Source organism: Ovis aries, chromosome 21 (genome assembly GCF_016772045.2).
Source record: "Ovis aries strain OAR_USU_Benz2616 breed Rambouillet chromosome 21, ARS-UI_Ramb_v3.0, whole genome shotgun sequence".
Classification (NCBI taxonomy): Eukaryota; Metazoa; Chordata; class Mammalia; order Artiodactyla; family Bovidae; genus Ovis; species Ovis aries.
Window position 1 is genome coordinate 14,979,618 of NC_056074.1, and position 13,245 is coordinate 14,992,862.

The window sequence follows — 13,245 nt, forward strand, 5'->3', positions numbered from 1 at the left end:
GCCACAGGGTCCTTGTCAATAAAATAGGAGTAATAATATCTTCTGTGTCTACCTCCTAGAATTGTGCTGAGAGTCAAAATTAATATGCTTCATATGATGGCCTATAAAAATGTCATGAGCAATAGTTTTCTTCAGTAGTGCCAGATATCAGGGCTTGGTTTCAAGTGTAGGCTGTAGACTTGTGAAGTCAGGCAGTCCTGTATTTACATTCAGACAGTGCTACCTGATGGGAATCCCTGGTGGCTCAGCTGTTAGGAATCTGCCTGCAACGCAGGAGATGCGGGTTTGATTCCTGAGTTGGGAAGGTCCCCTGGAGAAGGAAATGGCACCCCACTCCAGTACTCTTGCCTGGGAAATCCCACGGATGAAGGAGCCTGGAGGGCTACAGTCCATGGGGTCGCAGAGTCAGACACGACTTAGCGACTAAACCACCACCACTATGCCGTTGCCGCCTAATAGCTGTGTGACTTTGAGTGAGTTGTTTAACCTCTCTGAGCCCCATTGTCCTCCTCTAAATAGAAATACACTGTACAGTTGTAGTCCAGATTAACTGTTATCAGGAATATAAATACTTGCTTAGGACAGTGGTACCAGGCCCATGATAAACATCTCATAAATGGTAATTCCTATTCCTGTTATATTGTATATACAGAATATCATGTATCATTACTTATATGTCTCTACTACATACCTGAAGTGATCAGGTAATAACTCCATGGGGTAAAGTCTGTGACACTTGTGGTTAATCTCCTTCTGAATTACGATTTCCTAATACTGAGAGAGTAGCCTGAGTGGAAAGAGCACTAGGCTTGAACTCAGGGCGCCTGCATTATGATTTTGCTCTGCAGCTCCCGGCTCTGGAACCTCCCCTTGTGAGCCTCAGTTTTCCTTTAGTAAATGTGCAGATTGGGCTAAATGGTCTGTGAGAGCCCTTTTGGTGGCAATGTTCTATTCTCTTAAAATTAAAAGTTTTTTTTCTGAGAATTTTTATTCTCTCAAGATCTTTTCTCATTTGCTCCACACACATGTGTTCTCCACCCTCCTCTTTCACACACACACACACACACACACACACACACACACACACACACAGAAACAAACACACACGCACACACGCACACACAGATGTAGTGGCAGGGAAGTTGCCCCAAAGCCTGTAATTAACCCAGATAGAAATGACAAGGGTGCCAGGATGTGCGGACACTGTGCAACAGCGAGGAGAAAAGATGTCCATCTATTTAGCACAACAAAAGGAGACAAAATGAAGTCATTAATCAGAGCACACATCACTTCTATTAGCCTGTGCAGCCAGCTTTGTAAACAAGAAACCCAGTTGTTCCTGGAGCATTCATCAGTCCTATAGTAGATGGAGGAGAAAGACCAAGCACAGCCACACAGACAAGAAAGCGCCTGTCTTAAGCACCTGTGCTTAAAGAATGAAATTAGTTTATATTCTAAGCAGGGACAGGAGGAGGACGTCCCCCACTTTAAGGCTGACGGTCCTCCACGTGAAATCACTGTTCAGCCCTGAACAGCCTAAGGCAGCGGGCAAGAGGAAGCCCAGCTCCCGTGGATATTCATCACGCAGAGGCCCTTGGCTGTCCTAACCCCACCCTCCTGACCGGTCATAGACCTGTGGGCCCTTGAGAGCAAGCCCAGAGTGGATTTCATGTTCTCATAATTCTAAGTCGTTACAGTAATCAAGGGCTAACTATCACAGGTCAGATGTCATTACCCGCATTTTATCCATGAAAAAAACTGAGACTTGGAAGTGAAGTGACTACCCCAAGGTTATATAACTGGGAGGCTTTTTAACTTTAAACATCTCCACCTCTGTGAAGCTTTTCCTGACTCCTCCTTTCGGTTCCTGCCCCCAGAGAAAACAAGATGAAACTGACCAGAATCTCCTTTATTTCCCCATGAACCGCTGTGGCTTCTGTCTCTCCCTGGGTCCAAAGTCATTCCTGTGCCCCCTCAGCTAGACCGTGCGTTCCTCAAGGGCACACCCTGTCTGTCTCTCAGGCCCAGGACCCCTCAGCGGGTCACACTTCTACAGGGTATGTCTGACTCCTGTGATTCTAGACCTGGGGTGTCAGTATCACCCGTGAGCCTTGGTCCTAGTCCCAGCCACCCTGTGAATTATTAATGGTATTTCCAGGAGTGAGACCAAGCAGATGCGTGTGTATAAATACAGGTATTTAAAGATTCTTCAGGTGATTCTTATCCATATCACTGGTTAAGAAGTCCTCACTTACTAGAGTGGTTCTCAAACTTTGATTTGTATCTTTTTACATCATTATCACCCAGGACACTGGTCAAAAATACAGGTAGATGTTCAGGCTGCACTTGAGATTTTGTGAACCGGGTGCCTGGGGGAGTGGTGCATTTTAGCTAGCTCCCAGGTGATTGTCATACACATCCAAAAGTGAGAAATATAGATCTAGAACAGTCTTTTCATCTCATAGCTAAGAAAACAATTGCAAGGACATCCAGTGACTTGCCCAAGGTCACACAGGTGGCCCTGGAGAAAGTCAGCAGGTGGGATAGTCTAGCAAATGGAGGGAAGGAATGTTGAATAATTCATTGTGCCTTTTTTAGACATTAAATTCACCAATATTCCCTACACAAATCCAAAGGATTCTTTTCTGGGCTCTATAATTCTAAAATAACCACCGAAACTAAAATAGTAATAGAGAACTCCCTGGCGGTCCAGTAGTTAGGACTCTATACTTCCACTGCAGCGAGCCTGGTTCAATCCCTGGTCAGGGAACTAACATCCCGCAAGCTGCATGGTGTGGCCAAAGAAATTAAAAATTAGAATAGAATAACATCAAATAGTAATAGACTAGAAAACCGTGAGGGATGATTGTCCTGGAAGAAAAGAAAAATTACTGCCATCAAAGGGATTTGATGATTATAATTTCAGGTCTTCAGAAGTAGGTTAATTTACATAGTCCACCATTTTTTCATTGAAAATGTTCCTCCTTGCCACTGCCTCTAATGCTTAACTCCCGGCAGTTATGAGTCCAGGTTTTGTTTATGACTGAGATAATAAGTAAATATCTCCAGAGGCAGCAAAGTAGAACAACCAGAGGCCTGGGGAATCTGAAGACCTGGCTGCTGATCCCCTTTGTGCAAGCCCTTGGGCAGCTGTCGTCAGAGAGGGGATAAATGTCATGGGGAAGACCTAATCAAATCATAGAGGAGATGTGCCCATCACCCTGGGCACCCATCATTTCCATGAGTATGCGGGTTGTTAACCACCTCTAAGGCTGAACGTCCTGTTTGGGCTTCTCCACCCCAGGCATCACAGTGGACAAGTCGGGGCTGATCTATTTCGTGGACGGCACCATGATCAGACGCATTGATCAGAACGGGGTCATCTCCACCCTGCTGGGCTCCAACGATCTCAGCTCGGCCCGGCCCCTGAGCTGTGACTCTGTGATGGATATCTCTCAGGTAAGGAGAAGGTTTCGTCTGCTGGGGCCCTGGGTCGGCATGCTTGTCCTCTCCTGGGCACCCGGCTTGCCTGCTGGCTGTTGGTCTTTGTATTGCACAAGGCTGTGAGCACACTCTTGGTGCAGGGCCTCTTAAGAGCACTAACGACACGCAGAAGAGTCCAGCACAGTGTGGGACTCTGGAAGGTCGCCATCAGAGGTGACAAGCGGGTGACACAGGAAGACCCGGAGGACGGAAGGAATCTGCCCCATGTAGCCCTCGAAGGCGGGAGAGCTCAAACAGTGTAAATCTAAATCCGTAACCTCATGAATGCACAGATACTTGAACATTGCCCATTCTCCCTCTAGGCTGTAAGCTACGTGAGGACAGGAATTCTGTCCATCTTTCCTCTGCTGTAACCAGGTTCCTGGTACACAGCAGCACACCCAATACTTGTTTGTTGATTAATTCATTAGTGGATTGATTGAATCCCAGCTTTACCACTCACCAGCTGTATAACTTTAGACAAGTTGCTGAGGTCCTCTGAGCCTCGCTTTTCATATCTCTAAAATAGAAGTAATTGATGTTGTCCTGGCAGGACTGCCTTGAGAATACGGAAACGATGTATGCAAGAGCTCCGAGCGCCACTCAGCGCTCTGGAGGTGATCACTAAACAGAAATTCTAGTCCTGCTTTCACGGAGGAGGTGACTTTGTGCTAGCTTGTGAAGGTTGAATAGGAGTTTGTTGGGTGACAGGAAGAAAGGAGACATTTCACACAATGGAAACTGCATGTGCAATGGTACAAAGATGTTAGTGGGCCGAAAACATTCAAGGAACATTGGAAGATTGAACACTGAGCATAGGGTTCGTAGAAGGAAGTAGCAGGAGTTGGAGCTGGAGGTGTGCTTTGGAGCCAGTTAGGAAAGGACTTACCTTACCACACCAGGGTTTGAACATTAGCGACACAAGGTTCTGGCTGCTGTTCTGCGTGTCCCTGCTTTGTCCTACAGTGACTTGAGAAAGGATGTGTCCTTTATTGCTCAATCCTTGAGTAGAACCTGGCCGGTGCTGAATCAGTGAATATCCATCTTGTCAAGATTAGCAAAGCCAGAGATCCAAGGAGGTTCAAATCGCATTAAATTTTAAGTTGGTGTTAGCAATGGGCACACTTGGCTTTTAAACACCCTCGCTTCTAGGGGAGCCTGCATATAGGCCCTTTGCCACTCACTGCCAACCTGCTGCCTGGGTTCAACAGGTGACGGAGGCTGGGAGGCTTCCCAGCTTGTGCCCGCCCCTGCTCCCAGCGTGTCACTAAGCCCCTTCCCTGGACCTCAGGGCTGCTGCCAGCCATCCCGCAGCTGCTGCTTCCCTGTCCGGTGCTGGTGTGGTTTCCCTCTGTACCAGCTACTGATTGTTATGCTCTTGAGTGGGAATCTGTTCTCTGCCACCCGTCTTTCCAATTTGGCAGGCTTCCCCTTGCTTGCTCTAGGGTTTCCTTCTCCGGTCTGTAAGCAAGCTTGATTTACCCCATCAGGAAGCGGCCACAGCCTGAGGATGTTACGTTGAAGTCTCTTCAGTTCTCCAAATGGGCCCTCCACCAGCCAGCACAGGGTGCCAAAAAATTTCAATCCACACGTTGGAAAATGTCTAGCTTTAGCTGGAGGTACTGCCAAGCACCCAGATCAAAGGCTTGGAAGACAACTGGCATATTGTGGAGGTGGGAAAAAAAATCCACACTTAAATTCAGAAATCCTGGACTAAAATCTCCTTGCCCCTGGTCCTCACCACCCTCGTCCGAAATTGAAGCACAGGATTCTTTTTACTGCATTCTCTGGCATAGCGATAAACTCTTATACATGCATATGGGAAGGGGCCTAGCTTTCATCCTCAGAGCTTCCTCTATCACAAACACGCAGCTGTTTTGCTGTGTGGAGCAGGGAGGTGAGGCAGAGAAATGAGAAACCGCTCAGAGGTAAGAATGCAAAGGGGAGAACCAAGGAGCTCGCTCAGACTGAAGACCAGGTGGGAGGAGAAAATAGAGAGAGGCAGAGAGTAGAGACGTAATGGGAGATGCTGCCATCTGTCCGGAGCATCCATTCAGAACCAGGCATGAGTTCTCAACTCTGCAGCCTGCGGTCACCTCAGACACTGAGTATCACCCTGTCCGTAGTCCAAAATGATTTCCTGAGAACCTACTGTGTGCAGGCACTCTTACAAATGGGGACACAGAGATAGATATAACAACTTTTCTTATTTAATTGTCACCATAATCCTGCATGGAGTCGCAAAGTTGCAAAGAGTCAGACGCAACTTAGCGACTGAACAACAGCAATAATCCCTCAAAGTAGGTATTGCATACCCTGTTTTATAGATGGGGAAACAGACTTGGTGAAGGAAACTGTGATTATAAATGCAGAGCTCTGTGCTAGGTTCCCTCAGGGGTGCAGAAAGGAAATTTTTTTCATGATATCATGTAAAACGTTTTGAACTTCTTTCCCGTATGTAGAAGGGGGTAATAAATATTACATAAGAGCCCCACACAGTGTCTGGCAGCTAATAATGGGCTGTAAGTATTCATTCTCTTTGTAATTTACAAAGAATTTCCTTGTGCATCGTCTCGTTTGATCCTCATGACTACTCATACAAGATTTATTAGCACCGTCTACATATAAGGAAAGTTCAAAGCACTCATGTAACTTGAGGAAGGTCACACCTGTGGTCACTGGTGGACTGAGTTAAGAAGTGAAGTGTCCGGACCCCTAATCCCTCCCTCTTTCTATGCCATTCACCAGTCAGTCATTTGTCCATCCATTTGATGATCTGTTTTTGCAAATAACTCTGCAATGAGGCAGTCAAGTCAGGGAGCTTTAATAAAGGCACAGCGTGCTCTGGGGAGTGGGGAGGGAGCTTGATTCCATCTCAGGATGACAGAAGTGCAAGCTGGAGGGACCTCAGCTCTCCATTCTGGTAATGGGAAATGAAGCCTCCACGTGATCATTGATCATCGCTAACAGGGAGGTAAAATCAGAGCAGCGTAGGGACTTGGTCCAGAACCATCACACACGCACGGTGACTCCAAGCGCACTTCTTTTGCCTTCTTTCCTGGGTGGCTGAGTGCATGTGGGCACACAGGAGAGAGTAGGAGAGGCTTGTCCTTCCCTCCTCCCCCCTTCCTCACCCTCTCCCTCCCAGGTTCCCCCACCACCACCACCACCCCCCCACCCATCAAGGAGCCGTCTTTTCGTCGTAATGACAGGCAGAAAGGTCTCAGCAAGCATGTCCCCAAGGCGCCACAGGGCCAGAGGGCATAAAATATTTAGCAGCCAGTGTTGACAAGAAACGGGCTTTAGGAAATTGAAAATTCCCCTGTCACTTTAGAGTAAACTGTGTTCTTGATGCAGCCGAAGGCAGCTGTGATGCTGTGCTCCGGGGAGTGCTGGGAAGTGTGAAGGGAGGCAGCCCAGCCGCTGGTGCTGTGCTGTGGGGCAGAGGGGGCCCAGGCCGGGGGCGAGGAAGCACGCAGACCAGACCCTCGGAGCAGTGCAGCTGGCAGGGCCTGCTCCGTGCTGAGAAGGGCCCCGAGCTCAAGGGCCGGATGGAGGTGGCCACGACTCAGAGGTGTATTGTCTTCTGGGGTTTCTTTTCACTATAGTCAACTCCCAGATGCACATTGCAGGAAATATAAAAATTTTAAGTGACAAAGGAGAAAGTTAAAATTGCCTCTCCTCCCAACACTGGTTAACATTTCAGTGTATAACCTCAAGCTTTTAACCCTACTTCTGTCCATCATCTATCTACATTATTGTCTGGTTTCCCCAATTGGGATCACACTGTGATTACAGTTCTGCAGACTGTTCTTTCTACTTAATACGTAGCAAACATCTTCCCATGTCGTTAAATATCCATCTGTAACATCACTTTTAACTGCTGCACGGAGTGCTCTAACCTATGGGTGAATGAAATGGGCTATCATTTCTTCAGCCAGGTCTCTGTCATTGGGCTTCTAGGTTGGTTCCAGCCTTTCACCATTATTAAAAATGGCTGTGATAAGCACTTCTGTAGTCAGGGGTGTACAGGAGTAAATTTCTGGAAGAGAAATTGCTCATTCAATGGTATAACATTTATTTAAATAAGCTCCAAGTTGGACAGAATGTCAAGGACTTTTGAGGGGCTCAGGATCCTAAGGCGAAGAGTCCCCAGCCGTGGGGTGGATAAGGCAACTGGAGGCAGCAGCTGTCCGCCTACGTGCATTGTGGCTGGACCTCTCTGGGAACACAGTTGGCAAAGGGCTTCCCTTAGTGCCAGCACCTCCCAGGGCGAGATACCCAACATCCCAGCCTCCAAGGCCACCAAGGCAAGAAACAGCATCCTCACCTTAGACCTGCCAGGCTGCAGTCCCCTGCATGCCAACCTGCAGGCCAGCCTCCTGTGATCCTTGCTGGCATCCTGGCCTGGCTCAGAGGAGGCTCAGACCTGGGGCCCAGGACCTCTGAACCCTCCATTCCTATAGCTGATGTGTTCATCTCTCCCAGGTGGACTTGTTCTCTGAGGTGCTAGAAACCATCATCCAAAGCAAGGTATCACCAACTTCAGTATGTGTGTGCAGGAGCCTCAAAGGGATTTTGTTGAAATGCCAATTCAGATTCAGTAGGTTTGGGGTGGGGGCAACCATTCTGCTATACTGACCAGCTCTCAGGCGATGCCAACACTCTTAGGCCAGAGATCACCCTTGAAGGAGAAAGATCCAGTTTTGATTCCAAGGCACATATTAGGATCATCCAGGATGCTTTTGTGCCTTTCCCAGAGCCCCATACCCAGGGATCTAATTTAATTGATTTAATTGATCAGAAGTGGAATTTTAGCATCAATACTTTCTTAAATCACCACGGGTCCTTCCTGTGTAGCCAGATTTGAGAATCACAGGTCTACAACTACGTCAGACAGGGGCCAGGGTTGCTTTTGCTTTACATCCCCAGCCCCTAGCCATGTGTTACTCCATGAACTCAAAGAACTGAGAAATCCTCTGTCATGCATTTAGCGACAATTCATGTAAAATCTTCCTTAAGCCTCTAAACAACTTCTCGTTCAGCCTCCAGACTCCATCTACCTTCCCCTCCCACCTCCGTAACATTAGCTGCCATTCTTTGAGCGCTTCTGGGAGGTCAGACCCTCGGGACTATTATCATTACTTATCTCACAGATGTGACTATTGAGGCTCAGAGAGGCAAAGTAACTTGCCCAAGGTTCTAAGTGGGGGAACTGGGATCTGAATCCAGGCCTGTCTGACTCCGTAGTCTCTCCTCTCACCTGTTCCTTTTGTTTATCTGTTTGTTATCCCCTTCTCTGTGTTTCGTCAGTCTAACGTAGACCATCGGATGTCTCGGTGGGGCTCTCGCATAGTTTCTGTCTGATCAGGGGCTGATATCCGCGGATGATGACAGGCTGCTTCCTGCTGATCAGGCAGGACTGCCTGTGCTGGCACTTGGTCCCCTCTACAGCGACCCAGGGCTCTACAGGGTGTGGGATGATCGGTGGTGAGCACCTCGCCAGGCATCTGAGTGTCCATGTCTCCATTATCAGGTTCGCCTGGAGTGGCCCACAGACTTAGCCGTCAACCCGATGGACAACTCCCTCTATGTCCTGGACAACAACGTGGTCTTGCAGATCTCTGAAAATCACCAGGTGCGCATCGTCGCTGGGAGGCCCATGCACTGCCAGGTGCCCGGCATCGACCACTTCCTGCTGAGCAAGGTGGCCGTGCATGCGACCCTGGAATCGGCCACTGCCTTGGCCGTCTCTCACAATGGGGTCCTATATATCGCTGAGACCGACGAGAAGAAGATCAACCGCATCAGGCAGGTCACCACCAGCGGAGAGATCTCACTGGTTGCCGGAGCCCCCAGTGGCTGTGACTGTAAAAATGATGTCAACTGTGATTGTTTCTCTGGAGATGATGGTTACGCCAAAGATGCGAAGCTGAATATCCCATCTTCCTTGGCTGTGTGTGCTGACGGGGAGCTTTATGTGGCCGACCTTGGGAATATCCGAATCCGGTTTATCAGGAAGAACAAGCCTTTCCTCAACACCCAGAACATGTATGAGCTGTCCTCCCCGATAGACCAGGAGCTCTACCTGTTTGATACCAGTGGCAAGCATCTGTACACCCAAAGCCTACCCACGGGAGATTACCTGTACAACTTCACCTACACCGGGGATGGTGACGTCACGCTCATCACAGACAACAACGGCAATGTGGTCAACGTCCGCAGAGACTCCACAGGGATGCCCCTCTGGCTGGTGGTCCCGGATGGCCAGGTGTACTGGGTGACCATGGGCACCAACAGTGCACTCAAGAGTGTGACCACACAAGGGCACGAGCTGGCCATGATGACATACCACGGCAACTCCGGCCTGCTGGCCACCAAGAGCAATGAAAACGGGTGGACAACGTTTTATGAGTAAGTGTCAAGACCAGGCCGTTTGGGGGTTTTGTTTCATGGGTGCACTGTAGAATTAGAGGTCAGCTGATGAAGTGTTCATTTATGGATGCTTTTTATTTTAATTCGCTGGAGATGTAAACCGTGACCGATTACATGTTCTGCATGTTAATAACCCAGATGATTACTCCTAGGAAGGAACATCGTGTGGTAGGAAAGGCATGAGCTCTGAAGTCAGAGAAGCTGGGCTTGAATCCAGCTTTCCCTGTGGACTTAATCTCTCTAGGCCTCAGCTTCCACCTCTGTAAAACGGAAACCTTCCCCAATGGACTCACTACAGGGAGGTGACATAGATGGAAAATACTTGGTTAAGTGTCAGCAATTGTCCACATAATCCAAGTCCACATCTTTTTTTATAATTAATTTATTTTTCATTGAAGGATAATTGCTTTACAGAATTTTGCTGTTTTCTGTCAAACCTCAACAGGAATCAGCCACAGGTATACATATATCCCCTCCCTTTTGAGCCTCCCTCCCATCTCCCTCCCCATCCCACCCTTCTAGGTTGATACAGAGCCCCTGTTTGAGTTTCCTGAGACATATAGCAAAGTCTCGTTGGCTATCTATTTTACATATGGTAATGTGAGTTTCCATGTTACTCTTTCCATACATCTCACCCTCTGCTCCCCTCTCCCCATGTCCATAAGTCTGTTCTCTATGTCTGTTTCTCCACTGTTGCCCTGTAAATAAATTCTTCGGTACCATGTTTCTAGATTCCATATATATGGGTTAGAATATGGTATTTATCTTTCTCTTTCTAACTCGCTTCCCAAGTCCACATCTTTATGATTCAGAACTTTTTCTTTCACTTTTAACATTTTGGATAGAATTTATGAAGTGCATTAGATGCCTCCCTTTCTGTTATACAGGCATAAAATCTTTCTTTTATGAGTCAAGGTCATTAATAAGAAACAAGGCATTTGATGCTGCCATGTTGATCTCAGAGAAACAGCAGTGTGTAGTCCTGAAGAAAGATCTCAGCTTCCTGCCCTGGGATTGAACCTGGGTAACCTGGATGAAAACCAGGAATCCTAGTCACTAGAAAACCAGGGACTAGAGGCTAGAAGTAAAGTGGTCCTGACTCTTGCCCCAGTTTGAAAGCAAGAATGTTTCAAGGAGGCAAAAACTGTAAAAACAGAAAGTTTATTATTAGAGACACAACATAATGTCTGGGAGAGCACACAGGAAAATAGTTTGTTTATCTGACTCAGAAGCAGGGCAGAGAAACACACCCAGAGAGAAAGGGTATGGTCATTCTCTCTAATGAAGAGGAACACAGTAATTCAAAGAGACATACCCGGAGACAAGTGTGGGCATCCGGAATGAGGAGGCACACGGTAAGAAGGTGATTTAAATCACTTATCTAGGATCATCCTTCCGAGTCTTTGTTTACTTTTGACCAATTGTCTAGTTTCTTTCTTCACCCGTGACTGGTCCTAGGACCCTCCCCAGGATGTGTGCACAACTTTTCGCTAAGGTGGATCCCACCACAGAGGCCTGTGGGTGCATGTCCATACTTACGGGGTGGGGTCCCCTCCCTTTCGACCCCCAAGGAGCCTCCCTGCACTTGGGCAGGCAGGGAAGTCGTCCTTGACCTCAGGAGTGGGCCTCTTACCACTTTACTTTAGCAGAGCTCAGCTTTTTTGCCACTAGCTTTGTCCTTGGAGTGTCTGGGTGAGAACAAAGCTTGAATTTTACTCCACTCGACAAATAGCAGGTGTCTAGCCCGGGGGCCCATCTGTCTCCTACCTCGATATGAAGCTAGTTCCTGGAAAATGAGGCTATAGACCCGTCCATTCCTCCCTAAAGTGATTCTAAACAGTTCTTTCTTTAGCTCCTGTGCCTAATCCTTAGTTTTACCACCTCCTCCCTCCATGTGGCGCTATCATATCATTGTTTCAATTGTGGTGGCCGACTTCAGTAGCTCGTTTCCCTTCTCTTCATCCAGGGTAGGGGTTCTTAAATGATGTAGTCAGAGAACCAGACATTCAGCTTATTATAATCCTTGCCAAAATTAAATATGTATATATATCTCCAGGGTGTTCCTCTATGAGGTATTTTAATGAATAGACTTGTAACATCTATTTCTACTTAGATCCTTTTTAAGCTGCTTTTTGAGGTTTTAGCCATGTTCCACACAACTGAGGCTGTCAAATATTAGACAAGTACATGGGAGAGAGGGAAGGAACCAGCCTCACTGCCCATCACTGATGGGCTAGGAACTGTATTACTGTATTCAGGCCGCGAATCATCTCTGGAAGAAGCAGAAACGGAGACACTGAGGCTCAGAGAGGCTCATTTGTTCATTACTGTCTAGTGAGACCGCACAGAACAGGGGTCACAGCCCACATCTGTCTGATACAAGAGCTCATGCTCCTGCAGCCCTGCCCTGCTGCCCCGTACAGAGTTTGTTAATCCCAAATGAACTTGAATCTTTGAACCCTAAGTTTTTCTCAACCTTGATCAAGCATCAGTTTCTCACAATCCTAGCATCCTAAACAAAAGGAGCTATCATAGATTTTTGAACATAATTTGCACCAAAAAAGAAAAAGTCACAGCAGTTTGTACAAAGTTCACTGGCTAAATTCCCTTCTCCAAATGGGCACCTTGTTAATTACAAAAATAAAAGACAAAGATCCAAGAAAACAGCAATTATCTTGATTAACTCATCTAAATGGAAATACATTAAATAATTCAATTTTCTCCCTGTTGCCCAGTGGAAATCCCTTATACATTATTTAGCCAATACAGGGGTTTCTTTGTTGGAGCAGGTCGGTGCCCTCGATTCGGTCTCATTGTCACTCCTTCAAATCTCAGACTGAATGCTTACACGTCACTGCAGCCGTTACTCTCAACCAGCCCTGAAATTGAAAAGCATGTCCTACACCTCTACCAGCAAGGATCCCCTTCCCCTCTCCCTGTCTTCCTTGATGAAATTATACAGCCATATTTGATGACTTACGAAGAAGGAAGTTAGTACCATCACTTTTTAGAAAATTGCACTTGGAATTCCACAGTATCTACTTCATAGCTGTATTCAGAAGCAGGAGATAAAAGCCCTAAAAGAGACAAGTGAAAGTCACCTTTTTTGAGATCCAACTGTGTACCAGGCTCTTTCTCATTGAATCTTCACAGCAACCTCAGATGGTAGAGATTATCAGTCCTGTTTTTCACAGATGATCAAACCAAGGCACGGGAAGAGTAGGTAACGAGTCTAAAGTCACACAGTGAGAACTGAGCAGAACCAGAACACACGTCCATGCTCTTTCAGCTACACTGACTGGGTTCACCCAGATTCTTTGTAACTTA

At 47.1% G+C, this 13,245-nt stretch overlaps 1 protein-coding gene across 10 annotated transcripts in view; it reads left to right on the top strand.

Moving 5' to 3' along the window:
* TENM4 (teneurin transmembrane protein 4) overlaps window positions 1-13,245 on the top strand; it is an 849,352-nt gene that overhangs the window by 794,761 nt on the left and 41,346 nt on the right. For all 10 annotated transcript variants that reach the window (XM_060403943.1, XM_060403939.1, XM_060403940.1 and 7 more), the window contains 2 exons: window positions 3,305-3,459; window positions 9,020-9,897. In XM_060403943.1, coding sequence (XP_060259926.1) covers window positions 3,305-3,459; window positions 9,020-9,897 — 1,033 coding nt within the window. The remainder of the gene's footprint in view (window positions 1-3,304; window positions 3,460-9,019; window positions 9,898-13,245) is intronic.